Source organism: Carettochelys insculpta, chromosome 5 (genome assembly GCF_033958435.1).
Source record: "Carettochelys insculpta isolate YL-2023 chromosome 5, ASM3395843v1, whole genome shotgun sequence".
In the NCBI taxonomy this organism is placed as follows: domain Eukaryota; kingdom Metazoa; phylum Chordata; order Testudines; family Carettochelyidae; genus Carettochelys; species Carettochelys insculpta.
The window spans coordinates 114,928,524-114,955,056 of record NC_134141.1 but is presented as its reverse complement, the minus strand read 5'-3'; the positions used below and the strand labels follow the sequence as shown (position 1 = coordinate 114,955,056).

Genomic DNA, 26,533 nt, shown 5'->3' with positions numbered 1-26,533 from the left:
ATTTGTTTTGCTGCTTGGAACTGATTAATAAATATTACTTACCAGGTCTATATTTTGCATTACGTCCTGGAAGGAAGGGTGAGTTCGAAACTGTTCAAACAGATCCCGCTTGTAAAGCAGTGCATACACCAAATTGGGGTTGTGATGGAGAGAATTTGTCAAGCAGGAATTGATAATCTCTAACATCATTCTGATCACTTCTTCAATCACATTCAGGTCTTGTGCCTTTAACAAACAAATAAACAAACAAAAGTTTAGCATGCACCTTTCTACCAACTATTAGGCAGAAATGGTAGTACCCAGGTATTATTACTGATGTAGCTGGTAGCTTCCCAATCTATAGCATGCCCATATTTCCCTATGTTAAATATGGGCCAGCTCATAAAATTACTCATATTCAAGAGAGTTCAATAGCAATCAACAATAACATTCAAATTAACATCAAGTTGACTGAGCCACTGTTTAAAAAAAATTGTGTCATTTTTACCTTCTTTTTTGAACCCTGAAGCATTAAAGGAGGAATCGCACATTCTATTTCTCCCCTGTTCATAAAAACACCAGCTGCCGTATAATTGTTCAAAAGTGTACTGCTTAAAATGACATTAATACACACCTAACCATTCAAAACTGGGGTCCAAAGAAGGGTCCTTCAATTCATGTTTAGACACCTAAACAAAGCAGTTTGATTTTAGTTAAGTGGAAGATATAGATGCCCACTGCTTTTGGAAATCTGCTCTCATTTAAGTGCCTAACTTTTGGCTCCTACATTTTAATATCATGGACATAGTATTTATTTATTGATATTGACATGCTAAATACTTAAAACTGCCTTAAAAAGTTCTATGATGAAAGACAGCAAATGCCCATCCACTAATTTTTTTTTTAATTACAAAGTCCATTCCAGAGGAAAAAGATGTCCTCCTTGACAATCTAGACCTATTTTATGTTATTCTTTTTTGGCTTCTTTCTTTTCCTTCAAACTACTACTAAAAATCTAGCCAGCAGAATCCGAGATTAGCTACTGAGTTTCTTGATTCTTTTCTTATTGTGCTAATTTAATATAAGGTGGAAAGTTTTAATTGCATAAAATCAGAATTTAAGTCATTTATGAGAAAGAGTTAATTCCCTTATCTAAAGGCACACTAATTGACTAATACATCTCACCGGCTCAAATAAAGCTTGTGTTAATCTCCAGAACGTGAGAAAGGGAAGTTCTTTTAAAGAATGGTTTCTTCTAGACATCTATTGTCTGTTCATTTTCAGCCTATGCCACCTTGCCAAATACCTTTTTTAAGGACAGAAGATGCATTAGAATCTCAGATTTCAGGGCAGAGGTTCTGAATACTTCTGAGAACCTTTCTGCTATAGGATGGGTAATACTGAATGCCCACTGATTTTGTGCTGGAAAGCTGTAATGGCTGCAAAGTGTACTCTGAGCGAACTTGAAAATGCTGATTTTTAATACCATTGGCCTTCAGCAGCCACTGAGGGCCTGCCTTCACTGCTGAGCTAACTTGGGCTCTTAATGTAGGTTTTCCGTTAACCCAGGTCCCATCCATGTTCAAAATCCTCTCATCAAGTGTGGTGATTCTGCTGCCCCATTGTAGCTGGCTTGTTGAGAGATATAGGCTAAAGAGAAGGCTAGTCACCCTGTGTAGTGGCTGAAGTTCTTCAAGCTGTGTGTCCTTATGGTTGTTCCACTTCAGGGGTATCTGCATTCCTTAGTCTACGATCAGAGATTTTTAGTAGCAGTACCACCTTGGGTTACACATGTGCTTTGTTCATCTCATGCCACATTTGGAGGCTATACAGACCAACTCTGGGTGGCCAAACTACTTTCAGTTTCTTCTCTACCACAGAGGTTGTCCCTAGAAACTCAGAAGTAGAAGTGAGGAGGGTAGGTAGTAGAGAGACACTTCCAAAAGAACCTGTTACTGCACTGAATGAAAAACCTTCTCTCCTCCTTCAATGAGTGTCTATGGGAGCCTCTTCTTTAGATGACTGTAGAACAGCATTTTTTTGTTGGAAATATGTGGAGTTGGATTTGTTACTGAGATAAGTAACAGAAGGGTAGCCATGTTAGTCTGTATTCATGGCCAAAGGTGTAAGCTTATGCTCCAATAAATCTGTTAGTCTATAAGGCGCTGCAAGATTTCTCGTTGTTACTGAGATAACATTCAATCCCAATGTTACATCAGATGCTAAATGCGGAGTAACCATGTGACGATATGTGCACGTATCACTCTTCAAAAAAACGTGACAGATGTGGAAAGTGATGGTTTGGGGTGTGTTCCAGTTCCTGGTGGGGAATACAAGTCATGTTGTCTATAGTAAAGGCCAATGCATTCAGAAATCCATTTCAAAAATCTTTATTTAGATATGGACGATCCATTAGCTCACTCTGCAACTGAAAGAATAACTTGGATAATTTCTTGAAAGAGTTGGTCCTTTCAAGACAGAAGGTTAATGCCCTTCTGACATGCAGGTTTTGTCTACACTGACAAAAAGCTTTGAAATGGCCATTTCCAAGTTTCTTGTCAGCGTAGATGTAGCCTCAGTGTGTACAACTAGCCTCTCTCTATTCCCACTTGGCTTGGTGACTAACAGAGGAAGATGAATAGGCTGATTCAGGTAGAAGGATGAAGGTATTTTAGGTATGAATTTTGGATTTAAATGGATCGTTTTTCTGCTATAAATAGTATCTCTTTTATATCTTCTGAACAGTTGATACATGCATTTTTAAACCATCAACGAATCATGTTTTTAGGAGGAGAACTTTCAGATTAGGGTAGTGACTCTGGATACAAAACTTATATCCACATCTGATACATGAATTGGCAAGAAGGTCCATGAATATAAAGTAGATATCCACAGACTTCCAGAGTTCTAGCCATATACCCTAGCAGTTTTAAGCAAGTTCTGGCTGATATCTAGAGGCTGGTGTGAACTGTGGAGATTCAGCTGACGGTTGTAGCATAAGGGTCTGGGGGACAGAACTTGGGGTCTCCATCAAATTCTCAGAATGCTGTTTGGAAGTGGGTGGTTGAGATGTAGATGCTTCTTAATTCCAATACCACCTGAAAGCAAGAACAGGCATTTGCATGGCACTGTTCTGTCTATGTTCTAAGGTATTTACATTCCCCTTCATGCTTTGAATTGTAAGTTCTAAAGTTTTACATTGTTTTGATTTGGAGTGCAAACATGTACTGCACTTTCTCGGTAAAGAGACTGCATACAGTACATGCCTGAGGTGAACTGAAAAATATTGTGTTTTTTTTTTTTAAACAGTGCAAAAATTTCTAATAAAATAAGATATTGTAAGCACTGTGCATTTTGTATTCTGTGTTGTAACTGAAATCAGCATATTTGTAAATGTAGAAAAACACCAACAAATATTTATTATAAATTTAAATTGGTATTCTCTTATTATTTAACAGGAAGATTAAAACAAATTGTAACATTTTTTAAAAAAATCTAGTTATTTGTTTTGCATTTATCTAATGCATTAACTTCAGTTAAAGGACAGGCTTAAAACAGGGAGAACAAAACCAAGAAGGATATTATTATAGGCAGTACAGTTAGCAACTTTTATACTGAAGGCTATCTGAAGCTTGAATGCAGAAGGAACAAGAAATTGGGAGGGACATAAGCCTAACACAGAGTCTGAGGGAGGAACTGGAAATAGCTGGGCCATGAAACTGTGACGGGAGCCTGTAGGTGAAGGAGGGAAGGGAAGCCTGACATGCAAGTGAAATAAATGGTAGCAGTATTTTGAATGTAAAAGTGCTATATAATGATAAGTACTCTGAGAAATCAGGCCTGACAGAAATTGGGCTTCTCAAATCAGTGTGCACTTTTGGCCTTCCTCTCTTTGGCTATGTCTAGACAGCACCCTAAGCTCGAAATAAGCTATGCAGTTTGCGTAGTGCAAATTGCATATCTTATTTTGAGTAGATTTCAAAATAGGCCATTTCAAGCCATCCCTGTACTCCTCATGCGAGGAGATTTACAGGGATGCCGGAATAGCATGCTCATTACCTTGAAAAATGTTTTGAGCCAATGGGTGCATTACATAGACGCGGGCACCTGCTGTGTAGACAGCCTCTATACTACAGTGCCCTACTCGTAAAACCAAAATAATAATATGCCATCATATTTACAAAGGTATTTTAAGCAATCTTAGTTCTGGACTTTCCTAATTTGTGAGTGCACAATGTTGCAACCTTAATTTTTTTTTACCTCTGTGTGTGTGTGTGTGTGTGTGTGTGTGTGTGTGTGTGTGTGTGATTTTGTCAAAACAAAAATTTGTAATTCCTATTAAACGTAAATCTTCAACTGGAACCATAAGATCACGACCAGCTCCTTTCTAATACAGACACGGTTCTAAGAGGATATTACCAACAATCCAAAGTAAAAGGAAATGTCCATCTCATATACCAGAAAGGCATACGAGTATGCTGTATTAGCCCCAAAATGGCAGCTGTTTCTTGAAAGTAAATCCAGGATTACAAGGAGTTGAGGCTTCTCTGTTAACCACCTTCTTCTGAACCAAACTCTGCTCTCAGAGTTTCATAAACAGCTCAAATTTGGTAACTGGTAGTTAGGATTTGTACATATCCATAGAGAAACTGGATTAACATTAGATGGATTTCCTTGGCTAATTCACAACTATGTTTTAATTCAGTTTCATAAACGTAAATTATTAAGTTTTTGGATGTTTAGCAGTTGGTTCTTCCATGCCTAGTTCTAATTTAATTATCACAAATTCTGGCATCAAAGCGCTATTTTACATCCAAGAGACAAATTGGCATTTGGGAAAACTTAACTTTGATAACATCATTTAACAGCATCCACAATCATAGTTCTCATTACATAAACTTCCTTTTCCTCTTTGGAGGGGAATTTACAAAGTTAACTGGTTTCAAATAGTTTACTTTATTTTTAGTTGCTTTAAGAGAAGCATATGTATCTTGTTTGTATTCACTTTGGGGAGCTTCCAAGAGAGTTGTCTGAATTGCCTGCATTTTAGCAGAAAATAAAACCTCTAACAACATTATATGGCTATGCCAAAGTGGAGGGGACTGGGAAAAAAAGAAGACCGTGCACAAGAAAGTTGCTTTTAAAGTTAACACACAAATGACCTTCAAAGCCAATCATCTGGTGATAGTTTTGTTATTTTTATGTAATTAATTTACGGGTATATATAATTTTTGTGGCCCTTGTACATCAAAATCTGACTAGTTTTCAACCATAATGCAGAGCTGTTGTGGAAATAAAGAAGGGGACTTCACCATCAACAGAAAAATTACATGGCTCACTAGTGAATGCATCACCAAAAAGACTAAATCAGAGTACTATGAGCATTACTTAATTAAAAATGGGGTTGTCATTTCGGAAACAAAGTTAATAATAATAAATCAGCAGCCACCTGGATTTAATATTTTTGGAATCATGGTTCTCCATCTACCATTCTCTCTTATACTATTAGTCAAAAGCAGTTTTAAGAAGGATTGTCCATCTGCCTTCTCCATACTGTACGTCTGCCTATATCTTACCATGCTAAATTAGATTATTCAATAAGCAATGTATAATGTCACTCACCATTATATGAAGAACTCTCTCAGTGATGGGAGACAAAAGCTTTTTAAAACTACAGCTGTCACTCAGAACAGCAAGGGAGAAACCAGGGAAGAGATGACAAGCTGCATTCCATACCAGAGAAAACAGCCAGCAACCAGCCCGACCCAAGATAAAACATGTGCCAAATGAAAATTGGCAAGGTGACGACCCCAAGAACTACATTAACTTTACTAACCCCTTTAGAGGGTTTAACAGCAACAGAGACTGACAAGAACACTAAAAATTGTCTGAGCATTTATAGACAACCTAGTTGAACTCAGGCTCACGTCAAGCAGGTAGTCTGCAATTGCAGTGCATGTTGGAAGATAAAGTCAACCCCAAAAGGCATACTTTTCCTCCAAAGCATTATAACAAACCTGTATTAGACCTGGAATCTCCTGCCGATGACCTTTAGAAATTACATTTTACTCAATACAGGCAGCTTTCGTCTTCTCACAAATGTATCTGAGTGATTGATCTCATCATTCTGTAGAAGAGTAACTTTTTTTCCCTGTATGAGAGTCATATACCTTTTCTGAGCTATCCATAATAAGCAAACACTGCACATGCCTCCTGCCATTAGGACAACACACTGCTGCAAGTCAGATGAACTGACCTGCATTTTTATACCATTTATTTTATACTACCAGCAACTGCTATGTGCCCTTCAACTTCCACTTAATCCACAATTTGATGTTTGGACATTTCTCTGCCTTCTCTTGTTCAACCCATGCACTCATTTAATTTTCAAGTCTCAGTCTTAAAGTGTTGCTTTCTTTATTCATGATAAAAATAGCCTCCCAATCAAAAAATTTTGACATCCTCCTATAATAACTTTCCTTACAATCCCTCAATTCTGTGACATATCTAAATGATGATATCCATCTGCTAGTCCATCTTTAAAGCCCTGCATGGATACAAAATTTATATCTGCCTACATCTCTGCCAAAATGAGACACAGATATCCACACTGACATCTGCAGATGTGACTATAAAGAGCGTATCTGTGGATTTGCAGGGCTCTATCCATCTTTGTACTGAATACACTCCATACTTACTAAGGCTCTTAAAGCAAGAAAACACACTTGTTGATCCACTCTCCTAATACACATCAACATACGAAGCATCTTCTTTTAATGGATTAGTAAACAACATTGTGGAAAGAAGATTAAGGAGGTCAGGAATTAATATTTCCCTGTTAACTTTCAAAACATGGGAAGAACCAGGATGATTCAAGCACAGATACCAAATAAGACCTTTTACTAAATGAACTCTCAGAATGAATTTGCAGGATAAACAAAGCAGTTTTCTCCTCTGAAATTAAGATTGTCATCCCAAAAGAATGGGATAAATGGGCTTGTTTAGTTTACAGACGAGAAGACTGAGGGTTGATTTAATAGTGGCCTTCAACTTCCTGAAGGGGAGCTCTAAAGAGGAGGGTGAGAAACTGTTCTCAGTGATGTCAGATGGCAGAACAAGGAGTAAGGGTCTGAAATTAAAGAGGGAGAGGTGTAGGTTGGATATTAGAAAAAACTACTGTACCAGGAGGGTGGTAAAGCATTGGAATGCGTTGCCTAGAGAGGTGATGGATTCTCCATCCCTCGAGGTTTTTAAGTCCCAGCTTGACAAGGTCCTGGCTGGGATGACTTAGTGGGGGTTGATCCTGCTCGAAGCAGGGGGCTGGAATAGATGACCTCCTGAGGTCCTTTCCCGCCCTATGATTCTGATTCTATGAAATGAGCTAATGTACAAGTTATATATTCAGAATCCGACATAATAGATTGGTTCAAGCAGAGCTGGGAAGTTCAACATGAGTCTTCCTGCTCCTAGTCAGTGTACAAAACAACAATGGACTATAGGTTCTAAAGTTATACCATAGGCTGTGGTGAGGAGCTTATGCCCCTGGACTGGGTCCAGCCTGTGGGTTCCCCCCATGGGCTGGAGCCAGAAGTCTTGGCTTGCCTGGCCATGGAGGCAGCCCACATCTTCACACAGATGTGCGTGGAAGTGTTGCAGCATCCCCAGGTTTCGTAGTGTCCTGGGCACCGGCCCCATACCCAGAATCACAGTGCTGTTGGACACCCTATATGTTGCTCTACTCCAGGGCCTGCACATGGTATCCCAGCTGCTGCACCCAGGGCTCTGCTCCCACTCAGCTGTGGTCCAAATCTTTGCCTCCTAACCCCTGCCTGTGTCCTGCCACCATCCCTCACCATGACGGGGCCATAGCCCAGTCTTGAGCCCACCTCTGGGGAGAGAGGGCATGGACATGGGTAAGGGAGACACCAGGTAAAAAGTCTGAGGACTGCTGGCTGTCAGCACCCCCTGTTCAAATAACTGTTCCAGGACTACTGCCTCTACGCCCCCCGCCATCTCCTCCCATGACAGAAAAGATTCCCCATCCCTGCCATACAGTCAAAGAACACAATATTTCCAAACCCCACACAACCGTAATGCAAATGCAAAAGTTATCTAGCTGCATTAAACACAAACACTTTACAAGGGACTGTGCACCCTCCAACCTAATTGTTTTTAAAGAAGAATTAATTATTGCTGTAAGTCACCTCATAATTAGAATTAAACAGCCTTTCTCCCTGATTCATGACTGAAAATTTAATAATGAAAATTCTTCCTATCGTAAAACAGGAAATATGAGTTCTCTGTGAATAGGTTATTGCTTTTCATCGACACTAAGCATTATATCAAAGTAGGATATGATATCAATGTTGAATACTAAGGCAGGAATCAACAAGATACAGACACATCCTTAACTCTGCCCACTCATGTGCAAATTTTATGACAGTCTTTAATTAAAAGAATTAACTGTGTAGTCACTGTTGATGCCAGTAATTTAAATGACACTATACAAGTGCTACATAATATAATGGTTTCAGATTCAAGTTCAACACACATAGCTTAGCAATGATAAAATGTCTACTGTAAAACATTTAGGATGTGAAATGTAACAGACCTAAGGCACCTGAAGTAAGCAGGCTTACTTTAGTAACTAGTGAAAAATTCCACCATCTATCAACTTTGAGTATCCTGGACTAGGCATTCTCAACACTAGGCAACAATCTCTCTGGACTAGTTCCTCATTGATTACAGAGTATAAATTTAAGATCTCTGTTCTGATATTTGATATTTCAGTTGGCCTAGACAGCAGAGCCCATCTAACCTTTCAAATATATTCCATTACAGAACAGAACAATAAGTTCATTTGGAATCTGGGGGAAAATTTGTGTGTGGGAGAAGTGGAAGTTTCACAGAAGCTGGACAGAGACTATGTTGTATGCCTCACCAAAGGTAAGAAAGATTATGAACCCCAACGCTTTCAGGACTAAGCTAAATAAAACTAATTTCTTTAATTTAACTTGTGTCTCAGTCAGTCATACAATACTACACAGTAAGTGTCCTAAAATACTGTTATTAAGATAGCGGGGTTCATATAAGTAGATAAGTGAGACAGGAACAAGCGCTTTTGTGATGCAGCACGATGTGTTTCCATAACATGAAGCATCAACAGAAACAGCACACAGAATATCTTAAATGAAGTACATGTAGCTTCTGTCCCTTGTGACACATGCAGTAGCAACAGCCTATGAAATATTTGAGCTTTTATGTGTTTTTGTTTTTAGGGTGAAAAATACTTTTGGATTGTATGCAGCATAAACAAACTGACCTGAGTTCACAAAACAGACATTTCAAATCTTTATGAAATATTTTTGATGCCAGAATAAACAAAATTTATTTTGTTTTAGAGACTGTCTAGAATGTCTCAACTCCTTGCTTTAAGGACAACAGTTTGCTCAAAGAGAAAGATTTCAAAGCAGATCCATGCAAAATCAATCCATCCCAAAGAAGAGACTAGTAGCCCATCACCACAATATCCAGGGAAGAAAAATAAGTAGGTCTGTTTTTTATTTCCATTTTGTGCAGAGTTATCACTTGTATTATGGTAGCACCTAGAGGCACAGTGGAAATCAAGACCCTATTGTTAGAGCCCTGCATGGAATACAAAATTTGTATTTACATCTGCTACTGCAAAAATGATCTGCACACGTGTATACAAATCTCAGAACTGGAAGGGACCTTGGGAGGTCATCGAGTCCAGTCCCCTGCCCTCTTGGCATGCAGACACCTTGAATATAAAGTGGATATCTACAAATTTGCAGGGTTCTAGATATAAAATTTGTATCTGCAAAACTGAGCCAGGGATATCTTCATCCACATCCCTGGACAGGCTGCACGCTACCTATTGTGCTAGCCAGTGAACTCACATAGTAAGTCCCTGAACGAAAGAACTGACAGACTAAACAGACAAGACAGACACGTGGGAGGGGAAAGAGACAGATGGTGAAGTGATGAGGCCAAGACCATACGGCAGGTCACATGTAAGAGCTGAGAATAGAACCCATGTTTGCTTAGTCCCTCTCCAGAGCCCCGATCACTGGACTTTACCACCTCTGTGTTGTAGTCCAAGTGACTAAGTACAGTTCACATTTGCTTGTGATTGTAATTCTCTCTGAAGTATTTCACAAATTAAAAATAAACTGACTACAAAAACTACCCTAAGGACTTTTTCAATAGCTTGTTTTCTACCATTTTAACCCACAGCTCTTAATATTTTAGTGGATAAAGGAATGATGCAATATTACATTCTGAGGAAAGGCTTCCTGAAAATATTAACCAAGACTGAATGAGGAGCTGTAATTTAGCCAGTTGCATTTCACATGGGAGATGGAGTGGATATGCACAAAAGTTTTTGAATGAAGCTGCAATTCCTTTAATATTAGCAGTGCACTACAAATAGTTCAGGTCCAGACAATAAGCACTTGATAAGAATGAGGGTACAAGACTCCCAGACCGTATGACCAAGAATATGCTAATTTACAGCCATCATTTTACCCTGCAACTGAACCTAAATCATGAGAAGTGCTTTTATTTCTTCTGATAAACCGAGGAACTACAACATGGTAAGAAAGCTGATTCAGAAGCTCAACACTTTATGAGATATTGGCATACATTCTGTACCTATTTGTTAAGTGTTAGTAAATATTTAGAAAATACAGATGGACAAACACAGACATTAGAAATAGACTATATTTTGAGGCAAAACTGCAATACTGGATGTTGACGTGGTTTGCAGCTTAAGGTGAATACATGTAAAGCCTTTTAAAAGAACAGTCTAAGTGTCTAAGGTTATTTACCTTGTTACCTCTTTAAAATGGGCCTACCGCTAATCACAATTTTCATCTTCATCCACTATCTATCAAGGCAGAGACTGGTTTATTAAAAAATGCAGCATAAACAACAACAAAAAGAAACGCCCAAGGACCTCTTTTCAGATTGAGGAAAGTGCAAACAGGAAGGAGACAGGAGACAGACTTTTGAGAACTGATAACAGGCAAGCCAAATGAGCAGCAACTTTTAGATTAAATGTTGTCATTTACTACATTCCTTTTTTTCCCCTTTCATAGTGCATTCCCCCAGACACTGGATAAGAGCACTGCACAATTTCTGATAAACACAGGAGCTGGTGACGCTACTCAACTTCCTGCCTAATATACCGAGAGCACATATCAGGCAACATTATTAAATGATACTGAAAAAATAGACTTTTCACTATATTAGCAGGATATAAAAACAGCTTTCAAATGCTGCATCTATTATATCCATATAGCCAAGGTGAAAACAATGAGATATTTGCACTGATCCTGCTATATCATTTAAATGCAACAAAACAGACATCCTACAATCACACATTTTGGGTATGAACAGCTGTAAGTTTCAGAAAATAAAGAAATTACAGATAAAGGTAAGGTAGCAGAGTGGTGTAGGTACGAGAGAGCAGACAGGTAAACTATATATACTGCATATCCCTACCGGAGTAATTTAATTACCATAAACAGATATCCAGTCAGCAGTGATAATTATTTGCCTAGAAATTAAGAGCAACCCCTGAAGGCTAAGCTTCCAGATGAACTTAAATTAACAGATAATGGGAGTCAGGAGCAAGGTGAGAATTTTAGGATGAAAAACCATACTTCATAGCTCTGGAAAATTCACTTTACTTTTCCCAGGACAATGAAACATGAGTTTCTCTATGGTTTTGATACATAGCAAGTTGAAAAACCAGTGTGGGAACAGGAAAACTCACAATTACTGGCTCAGTGAAGAGTTTTTGTTTTTTACCAGGCTGGGTTAAGTGCTGGCGACAGTGGGCGATTTTATGAAAATACACAAAACAAACAAACAAATTTCTGCAGGGTGGAGACAGGTTGTGGGTGAGCAACTCAAAGCTATACCCTAAGCAACTGCAATTTAAACTTTGCTTTACCTATACTGTGGAGTTTATATATGTATTATTGATATTGTAATAAAGGTTGGGAAATGTAATTGGAAAGACTGTAATTTGTATTGAGTTCTGTAGGGAGAAAGGGAGATTTACTTTTTAAGAGCAAAGAAGAGATTGCCTGAATTCTGATGTTAGGGTTAACATCCACAGAGGTGCTCATGAGGAACAGATTCTATATGCACTATCCCAGATTTACATCAAAGAGATACAATAAAACAGGGTGTCTTTGAAATAGATGTCATAGACTTCAATAGCAGTCTACAGCTCCCTAAGCTTTGGTTCAAGTCTAAATATGACCAGCAGCAATTCTGGAAAATCTCCACTACATTCCAGTAACGTATCTGAAGGGTAATAAAAATCTTATTTGCCTCAACTCTTTCTGAAGCAGCATTTCCAGTATCCAGTCAATCACATTGAACTTCCAAAGATTCAGAGGAGAAGAATATGGTTGTATTAAAATCACTTGAAGTACAATAAAGTCTATTCTCTTTATGGATGTTTTCAAAAGAACTTGGACCTAAGTCTGCACTTCGTTGCATGGTTTTATACCTGAAGTTGCACAGCATAAGAAAGGCTATGTCTAGATTAGAGTGATTTGTTGACAGAAGTTTTTCTTGCAAGTTAGCTTCTGATAAAACTTCTGTTGACACACCACTGCCAAAGAACCAAGTGGATCGCAAGAGTGATCTGCTCTGTCGACAGAGAGCGCAGCTGCATCTTGATACAATGACCAACCGGAAGCACTGCAGACAGGGCTTCCCAGTGTCCTGGAAGCTGTCTGTCAACAGAGGGCGCCCTGGAACATCCAGACTGGCTTTCTGTCAACATTTATGTACCTGCGGTTATTCTGGGACATTTATAATTATTATTCACTTCTAAAAGAATTGTTTGAAATCACTCCTTTGTCTCCATTTCAGAGATGCTCAGTAGTTGCTGTATTTGCACTAATTCACTTTGTAGAAGAGTTCATATTTACAAAACCTGAACACATGAAATGCACTACTGATAGAATGTAATGAGCAAACAAATACAATAGAAGCAGGCCCCTTCAATAATGTTGAGCAAATTGTATCAGTAAGAAGGGCAGTAGGAATGATGACCTCTGTAAGTTCTTACATGCGCACATTGGTAGAGTTCTTTTCAAGGGTTTGTCAAAGGAAGACCGTGTCCATGAATGACTAATAATGGACACATTTGTCCCATTTTCTTTTTCTCAAAATGCCCATTGGGTCAGTGATTTAATCCTTTGTTGCACAAGCCACTTTCAAATGAACTAGTTGGCTTTCTACTTTTGTCAGTTACACACAACGGTCTATCTCGAGTACCTGACTTTGGTGGCCTATTTTATCTTCCTGTATTTCTGCTTATCTTTTCCATTTTTCTCTTCCTTCCCCTTTCTTGTCTCACTACTTTATACTTTCAGTCTTCTCCTTTTGCCCAATCTCATATACACACCTCCTTCCCTCTGTCTCAAACCTTGGCCGAAGTCCTCCTCTAACAACAGCTCCTTTGGCCACTCACACTTCTAACATGTCTAGCATTTACACTTTGACTGTTTACATATAATGTTTCAAGTCCTACTAACAATAAATACTAATATGAGATAATAGCACTTAATGGGACAGCACATGGTATTTTTAGAGGACATGAATTTGTTTTGATGGGCTGTTTTTGTGCCCTGAAATGAAACCTTTACATTTTCAAAAAAACAGATTATTGCTGGATTGAGTTTTTAAAAAAATTATGTGCAAACAATCATTTGACTACCAGTAATGACCAAACAAACCAGGCACGTAGACTCATTTTCATGATAGTATTTAGATAGATACTATAGTGATGAGCATCATTAAAATAACCCTTATAACATACGACTTTACAAGTGTTCCCTCTTTTATTTTGTTTGAGGGCATTCTGTGAACCCCAGAGTTAAAAAATTATTTACAGACACAAAATCTCCCCCCTATGTGCATGCAAACAACCTAGATGTTAGGTTACTGTAAAGATAAATACATGTGCAAACCTACCAACTGCGACAGAGTTTAAGGAGTAGTGATATTTTTCAAAAAGGCCAAGAAAAAATACAAAAGAACACAAATAATTCCAGCAAGTTAGCTACATGTTGGGTTTAGTTTCTATCCTTTTCCCTCCCAAAGTTTCATAAGCTAGTTGCTGCTGGAAAGTACGAGACCAAAATCTTCGGCAAGCTGGTATAAGACAAGAGGGCACAGTACGCTTTCCTTACCTGTCAATTACTAGGCTGTTTTTACAATAGTTTGCCCACTGAGCCCTATGGTAAAAACAGTAAATTTACTGAACCAGTGCATCTCTCCATCCTTACAAATATTTACACCATGCCCACCGCTTTGGTACTTGAGCACTGAAATCTTCAAAAAGAGAGATCTGCTTTAAGAGCAAGTGGTCTCTTCAGGTTCTGTGTCCCAATAAATTCTTGGAATTTTTGCTTAGGCAGCTAACAAAGCAATTAAATCCCTTGTACAGTTTAAGCACTGTAAATTCCTGGAGACAGAGCTTGGCCAACTAGTGCCATCTGTGGTCATGGTGTTTTCTGTTCTGTGAAAATTTTTAGTGTCCGTCCAAATATCTTCATGTTGGCCAAAGCACTCAGTCCATCACAGAATATGTTCTGTATCTAACTAATTTACTTGGTTTCTTAACATTTACTTGCAGTTTTTTCTTACTTTCTACTTCAGGCCACTTTTTCTAGAGAGGGGTCTCTCTGTTGCACACAACTTCTGCTAAATCACTTTCCAATCATACAACTCGATAGTGAAGGAAATACCAATGAACTTGTTTTACTCTCCTTATATAACGCCCTTCCAATGTATACAGATTGGCATTTTTAAAAAATGTCACCCAGCTTGAAGAGTTCAAAGACCCCTATTGTTTAGTCACTATGGCTGCATCTACACTACATTCCTCTTTTGGGAGGGGAATGCAAATGAATGAGATTATAAATGAAAATAAGGCAGTGATTTATATATCGCACACCTCATTTGCATATTCTTGTGAACCGTTGCTAACAGAAGAGCCTTTTTTGGAAACAAAAACAGGTGTGTAGTTGGGGTTCCTTCAAAAACAAACCCTGTTTTCTAAAGAACCCTTCTTCTGATTCTGTTCCCAGAAGGGTTCTTTCAAAAATGGGGTTTGTTTTCGAAGGAACCCCACCTACACAGCTGTTTTTGCTACCGGAAAAGGCTCCTTCAGAAGCAAGGTAACATGAGAATATGCAAATGAGATGAGACATGTAAATCCATATCTCATTTGCATTTCTGATCTCGCTCATTTGCTTGCCCCTTTCAAAAGGGGAATGTAGTGTATAGATGTTGCCTATATATCATAAAATAGGGATTAAGGGAAAGCAGAAAGTAGTTAAAAATAAAGGGCCCAAATCTTTTGTACTCTGGAATTTCACCAATAGACATTTTCATATAGTAAACATAGCATAAATATTTCAGATTAAGAAATTTTGTGAAAAAATAAGCCTGGAAAAGTTAATATATATGTTCTTTTCAGAGTCTCTGTCAAATTCTATCTTTGTATGTTTATAAAGAGAAGTATTTAGACATCTTTAAAATAGGGAACATACTTTGGGCTTTCTAAAGGTTATTTTCTTTGTTCCAAACGCTGCTTTATGACTGTAATTTTTGCAATACAGGGAAGCTACAAAAATAATCTTACTCTTTCCAGAAATGTTGGAAGAAGTAAGAACTGCTCCTGCAGACACTTAGGTCTACTTTGCAGAATTACTCAATGTAGAATTTCTTACTACCTATGAACCCTTGATAAAGCTCACCTTCATAAAGACTAACTTTCAATAGATCATAGCGAGGTAGCTGCTCTGCTATGCACAAAACCCTGACCCAGAATAATCAACCTTTCAGAAAATGTCCTGAGCAACTAATTCAAATGAGGAATAGTTCACACCACAGACAATTAGTTATACCCCGAGATATGTCCATTCCGGTTACAAGAATTTGACTGTACAAGGAGTTTCATTTAATACCCCTACTTCGGCTTATGAAGACTGATTTGGATTTTGTGCGCCTGAGCACGACGCAGCCACCCTGCAGAGGGAGAAAGGCCATGGCTCCAGACAACGGCTGCCCGCAGCTGCTGCCCGCCTGGTGCATCTCTCCGCTGCGCCAGCAGTGGTTTCCCAGAGCCCCCAGACAGCCACAGTGGGTGCCCACCTCTGGAGCCAGGAGGGGAGGGGACAGTGCCCATCCGCAGAGCCACCACACTGGGTACCTTGGCCCACCCCCGCCTTTACCTTGACACTGCTGTGGCTGGCCTGGGTCTCCGCCTCAGTGCTGCAGCAGCTGCGCACCCCAGCCCGGCTGGTGGCCGCGGGCTCCCTGCGCTCCTGGCGGCACAGGCAGGGGCTGGGCGGAGGCTGGCGGCTCTGGTAGGCGAGCACCGAGGGGATGGAGTGGGCTGTGTTGGTCTCGACGAAGAGGCCGTGAAGCGGGGTGGTGGCGCGGCGCAGGGAGGTAGACTCGTCCAAGTCCTGGCCGTAGATCACGTGGCTCTGCGAGACGTGGATGCTGGGCACACAGCCCATCCCGGCCTCACCGCTGCCGCTCACCCCCCCGAGGCGGCTAGGGGGCCACGGCCGCCCCCCCCGGGCAGCTGTGCCTTGGGCACCGCTTGCCGGCTGCGGTGTTCCATCCCATTTAGTGCCTGGCTCGCCTGCCGCTGCTGCCTCGTACGAGCCCCGTACAAGCAAGGCATTGCCCCTTGCCAGTTGGGGGTCCCCTGTGCCTGCCTAGCTCCACGCACAACCAGCCCCCTAGCACTGCCCCCTCCCCACTTAACCTAAGCTGCACTCAGGCCGGGCTGCCTCCCCATGCCCTGCCCTGCTCTGCCCACCCACTTGCTCTGGCCCCGCTTCTGCAGCCATGGGCAGCTACCCGGCTTTGTGCACCCTCCCAGGCACTCTGATTTCCGTTCCCCTCGGAGCCCTGTGCCTGCACCTGGGACAGCCCCCCGAAAGCAGGTAAACAGCCATATTAGAGAGTAATTAATGAAGGGAAAATGCCTTGTTATGTTGTGTTATGATAACCAATGTTAACTGCTGAAGTAATTGTGTTCATTTTAATGGGATTTGGTGGTGTTTTAGCATAAACTGGTGTAAATTTTGGGACTCAGGAACAAACAAAAATTTTTCACATTGAAATTAATGGTACTTACATTTTCGACTTACGAGAATTTGACCTAAGAGGGGTTTTTCAGGAACAAATTACCCTCGTAAGGTGGGCGAAGACTGTAAAACATTCTTAACCAACAGCGCATACCGTATTACTGGCAGAGCTGCCAGGCTCTTGGGCAAGTGGTGTGTGGGGGAAACCCTTCAGTACTCCAGGGCCTATGCTATCTGAGGGGGAGGGGAGAAGAGGGGAATGGACTTGGATTCTGGCTGCTGCCAAGATAGCCGCAGTGGAGGCAGGAAGTCCTGGGCCCTTTTAAATCACCAGGAAACTTTCAAAGGCCAATCAGCAAGTAAAAATGAGGAACATGAACACAAATACTTATAAAGCAATTGTATCCAAGGATTTCAAAATTCTTTGCAAATCAAGGAACGTAAGATTCTTTATTAACACTAATTAAGCAAGTAAGAGGCTTATTAACAAACAGCAGAACTTTCACTTGTAAGTCAGCAGTAAAGGGTATTTACAAGGAGAAGGCTTATGAAAGATTCCCTTGACCTCCAATGGTGGTGTCTTCCATCAAGAGTTTACACAGGATCATCTTGGGTTTCTTAAATTAAATTAAATGAAATTCCTAGTATTATACACCAAAGACGTTTTCTTGAACTTAAAATTATCCAAGATTCATTCAGCTGCAAACTTGTTACTAAACAGAAAATGTGCAGCTCAACTGCAAAAAACAAAACTGACTACAATCTTCTGAACAATAATCAAGCAGTTTGAACTGTATAAATATTTTGTCACACAATTTTAGGTTAACTTGTTTTTTGTTTAGGGGTAAATCATGCAGTCTTTACATATTAAACACTCCAAACGGATTCAAAGAGAACTGTTGAGTAAAAATTCAGAAGGAACTGCAGAATTTGGTGCTTACCTAATAAAAGCTCATTTTGGCTCTTAAGTTAGACAGTTATTCAAGGCTACCCAAAAATTGCTACCTTTTGATTATATAAAAATTATGTGACTATGTAGGAGTAATTTTCTCTCATACTAAAACATAATTCATCCGGGGGAGGGGATGAGTAATACTTAGAAAACGTATTTACAGCCTGCAGCTCAGCATTCACAGTGGAGGGAGAGCACCCTAAAAAGAATCTGATGTTAAATGGCAATTCCACTTCTAAGCCAACAGTGTACGGTTGTCAAGAACCGGACAACAAGCAGAAAATGAGAATTAAATTGATAGCTAAAGGGAGGGAAAAAGAGGGGCGATACAAGCACTTAACACAAAATCAAAAATAATTAAGGAACCAAAAGAACATGTAGAAAAATAAACACAGGATGAACTTCTCTCATCTGGCACTTTCTTGCCTGATAACATATGTGGTCTGGGATGATTTTAGTTAGCTGGATAGCTACTTATCATAGGTGTGGCCAAGTTTTCCGTAGTCACATAAAGTTAGTTTGCAGCCACCTGTCCTGGTTCTCAGTATTCTGTGCTGTTACTTAGCTGTAGTTTATCCTTAAGTGTCTTCTAAGAGCCCTGTAAGTAGTGAAAGTGTTGACAATGCTGTTCAACAATACTGACCTCCCATAGTTTGGCAAATTCATTCATTCATTCGGCACCAATTAGGTGCTGAAGGTGCCAGACTAGGAGGTTAGACATGTAACTGAATTGATAACATGCATGGTATGGCATGATTTTACACTATTATACACTAATGCTAGGAACCTGCGATATAATTAAGAGGCATTAGAATTGCTCCAGTCTAGAAGAGAAAGATACAATACAAACCAACAGCTAAAAGCTGAAGTTAGACAAATTTTGAAAGTGCTGGTAAATTCACTATTGGAACAATGTATCAAGGGTCACTGATTTTCTATCACTGATAATTTTAACATAAAAAATGGATCTTTTTTTAAGAGATTCTGTAGGAATTATTTTGGAGAAGTTTTATGGTTCATACAGAGGTGAATACAATGTCCCTTGTGGCCTTAGATTTCAGGAGTAAATCAGTGCAAAATTGGGTAACAACATTAAAGAGCCTAACATGCTAGACTTTGCATATCTTAAGTAGATATTGCCAACTTTGCATTAGGAGGAGCATTTCAAGAAGATCTAGAAAGGTATTTGTTCCCCTCTATTCGGCATTGGTGAGGCCACATATGGAGTACTGTGTACAGTTTTGGGCCCCCAGTATAGAAAATATGTGGATGTGCTGGAGCAGGTTCAGAGGAGGGCAATGAAAACGATTAAGGGCCTAGAGCACATGACCTACGAGGAGAGGCTGAGGGATTTGGGCTTATTTAGTTTGCAGAAGAGAAGACTGAGGGCTGATTTAATAGCAGCCTTCAACTTCCTGAAGGGGTGCGCTAAAAGGGATGGAGACAAACTGTTCTCAGTGGTGACAGACAGCAGAACAAGGCGTAATGGTCTGTAGTTGCAGAAGGAGAGGAGTAGGTAGGATATTAGGAAAAACTACTTCACCAGGAGGGTGGTGAAGCATTGGAATGTCACAAATGTCTGATTTTTTTTTGTACTACAATGTTCAATAACAACTTACTGAAACAAATCATTTTCTTTTATCATTATAGTAGAATAAGCTTATTAAATGCAACCACAAAAAGGTCTAAAAATCAAGGACTCAAATTCAGCAGTAAGGGAATACTAGACAATGCTAATCATTCATTAACATTGTACAAGTAAATATTATCAGTTTAGTAAACAAACCATGAAAACCTTAATTTAAGATGGGACCTTCACAAGTAAAAATGGAAAAAATTATGCAGGAATAATTCTGGAAAGGAGACAGAGCTTCAATGGAAAGAACAAAGCTTAAAACAATAGATTTTAAATATGACTTGAATAAACACTATGCCAGAGGGCTACTTTCATTTTATGTATTTTATATATATTAGGCATATACTGAGCAATGATGAGAAGATTTTTCTCCTTCAGCAAAAAATGACAAACTTCTACAGCTAGCATAATGAAGGCTACAGTCAAGGAATTCTAATGCAATACACAGTTATTGTGTAACTACTGTTACACAGTATATTGACAGACTAATGTCTAGACAGTATTAATTGTATCACAGTAGCTGGATGCCTAGCTGGTTTAGTTTCACCTCTAAAACTCGAAAGTTACTAGACGGTAGCATGCAAGCCTATCTTCTTAGTTTTATTTCTAATTAACCTACCTAATCGTTGAATGATAGGCAAGCTCACCTTCAAAAGAAATGCCTATAGTCTATTGTAATACAATTCTTCTTTAGATGTTGAGAATATCAAAATCTTTTCAACCTTAATATATATACTTAACTTTTTAAAGTGCAGTTGCTGCCTGCAGGTTACATCTATGTAAGCATACAAAATTTACATGGTATCAAAACACTACAATCTCTTAGTTACAGGTTTTATACTGCCCAGATTGAATGACTGAAATTATCATATGTGGTAGACTCAGATTAACCAACTCATTTGTCCGGATCACAAAAACCACTACTTCAACTGGTACTACTGCTGGCAATCTCAGCTAACAGATGAAGGGGTTTTCTAAAGAGATCACAGCTAAGAGAACATCACCTTGTTTAGAAGTTAGTAAGAATATTTTTGTTCAGCAAACTTCCTTCAGTTAGACTTTATACATCCCATGATACACAAGCAAATATGTAAATTTGACTTCTAACACTATTTGTTTTAAGGAATTAAATGAAATAAGAGAACGATTTAACATCCACTCGTATAAGAAAGCAACATTACTGAACCTTTGGTTCTCAGTTGGGGGAACTAAAATGAAGGACTATTTATAAAGTACTCTTTTAGCTTTGACTATAATCAACTGTAATAACAAGATAGAAGTTACAAAAAATTCTTTTTGTTGAAACCACTTTTGTAATACTGCTTTTTAATAACCCTCATAATGGCTGAATTAGAAGGACCCCATCTGAAGTCATTCATCCCACATAAAACAAACATTGCTTTTTCTTCTTAGCTTTGTTTTACAAGCTACATTATTTCCAGATGACGCTGGAGGGGCCTAAGGGTTTCAAGAATTAGATGCTTAAACAGACAGCTGCTTTCTATTTACCATATAAATCAAGGATAAATCAAAGAAGAATCTAAACAGTGGACTTCATATACCCCCATTATGGAGCACAAGCTGAGACAGAAAAAGAATAGAAAGAGAAAAATCTCATCAAGCAATTACAAAGTTTTATGTAGATTATTAACAAAGGAGGAGGAAATGCAGTGACATTTGCAGACTCTTGGGCTTCCAAATAACATGAGCTCTGCACAGCAGGTAAGAAATAATTCACCAGACTGGGAGCTCGCCAGGAAAAATGCAGCTGTGATCAGCAGTTCTCACAAAGCCATCAGGCTTTGCTACTAGATTCTAAAATGCATGGCTTACTTTGCTCATATTGCTTAAACTTTCCTTTTTGACTATAATAGTACAACAATTTCTAGCCCTTGACTAATGCACATATATCATACTTTGGACTATTCTTAAGAGGACCAATCAGGAGAACATTTTTGTATTTCCAAAGATAGGGTCATCTGTTCCTCCCCCATATGAAATGATGTTGCAAAGGAACTTTCTTGCAGAGTTCACATGATTTGGTCGCATGATCTTCAACATGTGGCATCAGAGTGCTCTAAAATGCTAAGAATTTCTTGAGACCGACTTTATTTCTTGGACACATTTTAAATATCCAGTAAAAGTAGGTACTGATCAACTGTGTACCTGCTCTATAGATCTTGTGGCATGAGGGACTGCTAAACATTATCTAAGTACCCAGATATTTAATTGATAGAGGGTACTTACAGTCACTGGCAAGCTTTTAACTGCCTCTGAACTGACATTTACATGACATCCCCCAAAATGGGAGAATTTAGAACTCCAGTTCCTTACTAGTATTTATGCAAGGATGTATTTCTAGAGTAAACTTTGGTAAAAATCCACTTATATGCTACCTCCCAAATAAAAATGTCCAATTTTAAACTCAGTCAGGTTACAAAAGTTTTCCCATGTGGTCAATTAGCAATTTACATTGACTGTTTGTGGATAACCTAGCCCACTAGAACATCAGTGGCTTAAATACATTGCTGGCAGTTGGCTAGCATGAAAATAAAGGAGTAAATTGATAAAAGAAATCAGCAGCTAGCAAGCTCTGAGTGCAGAGAATTCTGGAACTCTGATCCTAGTTATGGTCATCAAGGATTTCCAGAAGTCAGTTCCAAAACTAGACTTCAACTAGCTACTCAACATGTCAGGTCAAACACTAGTAAGCAGCAAGTAAAGTACTCTGCTGCCATAAGTCCCTACTCCTGTGTTGTATATAATTGCAATTAAAATTTTTAAAAGTTTTTCCAACTTTTACCTAAAATTAACTATGTCCTAAAACTTGGGGTAGCATTCTAATATAAAACTATCTCTATTCCTAAAAAACTTGATGTAACCCACACCTACAAACATAACCACTCTCTCCTTCTTGCATTGGGGGTGCCAAGGGGGCAGGGCACAGAATTCCAAGAACCTCTTCTTAAAGTCAACATTCTTTTCTAAGGCAGCCCAGTAAGTACCTTTCTGGCAAACAAATTAGGCCATTACAGCTATAGTTCATTGCTGAAGAATACATGCTAGCATTACAAAAATGTGTCCTTCTACACAGATTTTCATTCAAACATCTGAAATTGCTCTACATGCGTTAGCAATTTAAGCTCCACCACATTGCAGTGAGATAGGTTTGAAAGCTAAAGATTGACAGTGCCACTGTCACTGAAACAGTGCCACTACTGGACTGAAATCAGACAAAAATAACTCTAAGTCAAGATTTAGGAGAAGTCATGAAGACTCCTGGAACTGAAAGAGATCTTCGAAAATGCAGAGCCATAATTGCACAAAGTTGGAATTTGAAAAGCATTCATGTTAATTACCCCTGTGAAAAATTACGAATGATTTGCAAGTATAAGTGCTTAGGTATCATGTAATGTTGCATCTCTAGTGTACTGCCTGCTTACAGAATACTGGGACATGTGCTCAAAACTGACTCAAAGGAAACTGTGCCATTTACGAAGTTAGAGCACTGACCCATTGACACCCTTGCAAACTCTAATGGACAGCTGGTTGTCCAGGCTTGTCCAACTGAAACAGCTTTTAGATCTATGCGATACTCTCTTTTATTAAAATATACGATTATGATTATTTCCTTATACTAAGAGATGTTTTTGTTTTGCTTCTTTAACATCATGTTCTGGGTTACAAATCAGACAATATGTTATAGTTTTACTTCTCAAAAGCACTGAAAAATATAACCTATCAGATTAAAACTAATAACTTTTAATAGATATTAACTTGCGTGTTGAGACCACAGCCTATCATGCTCACCAATATTGTTTCCTTGTACTGCTCTATTAGTTTATCTGCATCCATCATCAGCTGTCTCTTGTTTTATGACAGAGACTCTCTCTTCTCTTCCCCCACACCTTCCATTTCACTAGTGGCTTGCATTGGGTTCTGGTGGTTCTAGAAGGTTCAAGGGCTTTTAAAAACTTCAAATATGTGAAGACAGAGTTGTAAAGTTTGTAATCTCTCAGTCTGGTTTCCTGAAACACTTATTAAAACTTCATGTAAAATATGGCTATATTTCCATGATCAAACTCATACTGATTTATAAATTCAAAAAAGCAGATTTATAAAATAAAATGTATAATGTAAATCAATATAATCCAGAGACATTTGAAAAAAAAGTATAAATAATGCCATTTAACTCTTCTAAGGAAGTTACTTTGTCATATAAATGAACAGTAAACAAAAGTTATCTGACAGTCATGCAATCAATTTACAAACTGTTGTCCTACATGCAGAGATTGGCTTAGAATAAAGTAGATGTGATCCTTAGACCTGTATGTGTTCAGAAACACCAGCTTGGTTTGAAATTGCATTTACTGCTGTTTCAAATATGTCTTAGGATTTGTTTCAATAGCCGATCTGCATAACATTTTAGGCCTTTTAAAATGTTGGATGATACCGAAGAGCTTTTATTTTTTTAAGTATGCTTTTAACGATATCTCTTAAATGCACCCACTTGCAACTCTCTTGAAAATTGCAAGCTGACAGGCTATGGAAGGATTTTTAACTATGAATAGCTGTGGTTTTGTTTTGCCATTTGCAAGTATATTTTTCATTTTTCTTACTAAGTTTCAGACATGATGTCATTTTGAGAGGTTCCTATATTTTGGCGTTGGTGGTTGCCTTGTTGTCACACGCTTTGATAAACTTTTGCAGATTTAGGGACGTTGCTGCTTCTATTTTGAGACGTTCACTTAAACATTAAGCTCAATACTCACGTAATCAGGAAGTGGAGAGTCATTTGAACTGAGGGAACCTCTCAAGGTTTGTGTGGCTTGCTCCAAAACTTTGTTGTGTTTTTTAGACAGCAAAGAAAACAAACTGAAAAAGAACATAAAAATCGGAAAATGTTTACTATAATAAAGAATTCACAAGCAACTTTTTACTTCCAGTCAAGCCAGTCTATTCAATTGGAAGAAACTCTCCATAGTATTTCCCTGACTTGGGAGATATAAAGAACAGTACAATGCACATCAGTTGTGCGGATATTATCCTTCACAGTTTAGATAAGTGAGAAAGAAGACTGAATTCCACACAACCAAATATGGAGAAAGAACGTTAACCTTTCAGGCTTTTATACTCAAAATTCAAGAAATAACAAAATTAAGATTGTGCAGCTTTAATTCTGTTCATATGTACCCACAACAATAAAATCTTCAAGCTCACTATCTCAATATAGCAGTAGTATCTTGTGCATTTTTCTACTTCCCATTTTTCCGTTTGTTAATGTTTTAATACATAAAAACTTCCTAAGTTACTAAAAATATGTATTTTATCAATTTAGTCAGGACTACTATATTATATTTTCTTCTCAAGGAATAGCAGAGACTTCTGGTGTAAATCAGAGGATGAGGAACTGAATGACAAATGTAATTAATTTGTGGAGTTTAGAGGCCTACATATGTCTGCACTTTTAAAATTATTCTGAACTTCCACTTTTTCAAAATTTCAAAATCATCTAAATGACTTACATTATCGTGAAAAGTCTCACTATGGACAGTCCTCTATACTCCAAAGTCACCATGGATCTTTAAAAAGTCCTGTGCTTAATTTTTACTAGCTGGGGAATGGTGTAGATCCCAAATAAGTTATCTTACATGAACTACCTGGTATACGTCGTACTACAAGTTGCTAAACAGAGGTGGCAAAATGTAGCACTTCAAAGACTAACAAAATGATTTATCCAGTGATGAGCTTTCATGGGACAGACCACTTCTTCAGACCAATTTCATTTCCAATACAGATTGACATATATAAGTACAGAGGACCAAAAAAAAAAAATTGCAATAAAAACTGACAAATCAAATAGGATAGAAGGAAGGGGGTGTGAGGTGAGGGGATGTTAATTGTCCTGTATGAGATACATTACGAGCAACAAAAGAAGGGAAGCAGTCCTTGTAATGCATGAGGTAGTTGATGTCTCTGTTCATACCACGTGTTAATGTGTCAAATATGAATATGTACTCTAATTCAGAAATCTCACACTCTAATCTGTTGTTAAATTCTCTATGTTGCAGAACACATTCTCAGGTCTTCAACAGAATGGCCCACTCCATTGACAGGCTTATGTGTATTGATTTTCTTGATGTCTGCCCTGTGTCCTTTTATTCTTTGGAGAAGGTTTTGCCTAGTCTGTCCAATGCACGTAGCGTCAGGGCATTGTTGTCACATAACAGCATATATAATGTTGCTATTATATATATTATTATATATGTTGCGTGGTTTGAAGGACAAAACAATCACCTTTCAATCAGAGTATACATCTATCCTGCAGCTCTCAAGCACATTAAACTGACAGGTTCAGCTTCGTTTATTAGACATACAGGTGTGTTCCTGGAAACTGATGTTTAGGGAGGACATGACTATTAATTGTAACATTTTAAACACATTTAATAGTGAATGTAGTCTTTATGCTGTACACTTAATATAAGCACAAAAACATCACAAACCAGAGCTGTGTATTATGCTTTAAAGACGCAAAGACAGGTGCCCGTCCTGAGTATCTTACCGTCTAAGGGAGACAAGACATACAGATGTAGTCAAGGAAGAAGAAAATCGAGGAATAGTACTGCACAATAGAGAGCCAAAAAACTGTCTGTTTAATACAATGAACCACAAGGTTTGAGGGAGGGATAGGATGTGGATGAGAACGGTCATTTGAGGCATACAGGGCAGTCATGTAAGAAAATATGGAATTGATTGCAAGAGGAGGTAAGCTAAAGGTGAAGGCAAAAAGAAAGCTTTGATGTTGAC

At 38.6% G+C, this 26,533-nt stretch overlaps 1 protein-coding gene across 4 annotated transcripts in view; it reads right to left on the bottom strand.

Annotated features, from left to right (window-relative positions):
• The window catches only part of DYM (dymeclin), a 416,064-nt gene that overhangs the window by 162,143 nt on the left and 227,388 nt on the right, over nucleotides 1–26,533 (bottom strand). For all 4 annotated transcript variants that reach the window (XM_074995795.1, XM_074995794.1, XM_074995797.1 and 1 more), the window contains 2 exons: nucleotides 24,499–24,601; nucleotides 43–225 (listed from right to left, as the gene is read on the bottom strand). In XM_074995795.1, the coding sequence (XP_074851896.1) occupies nucleotides 43–225; nucleotides 24,499–24,601 (286 nt within the window). The remainder of the gene's footprint in view (nucleotides 1–42; nucleotides 226–24,498; nucleotides 24,602–26,533) is intronic.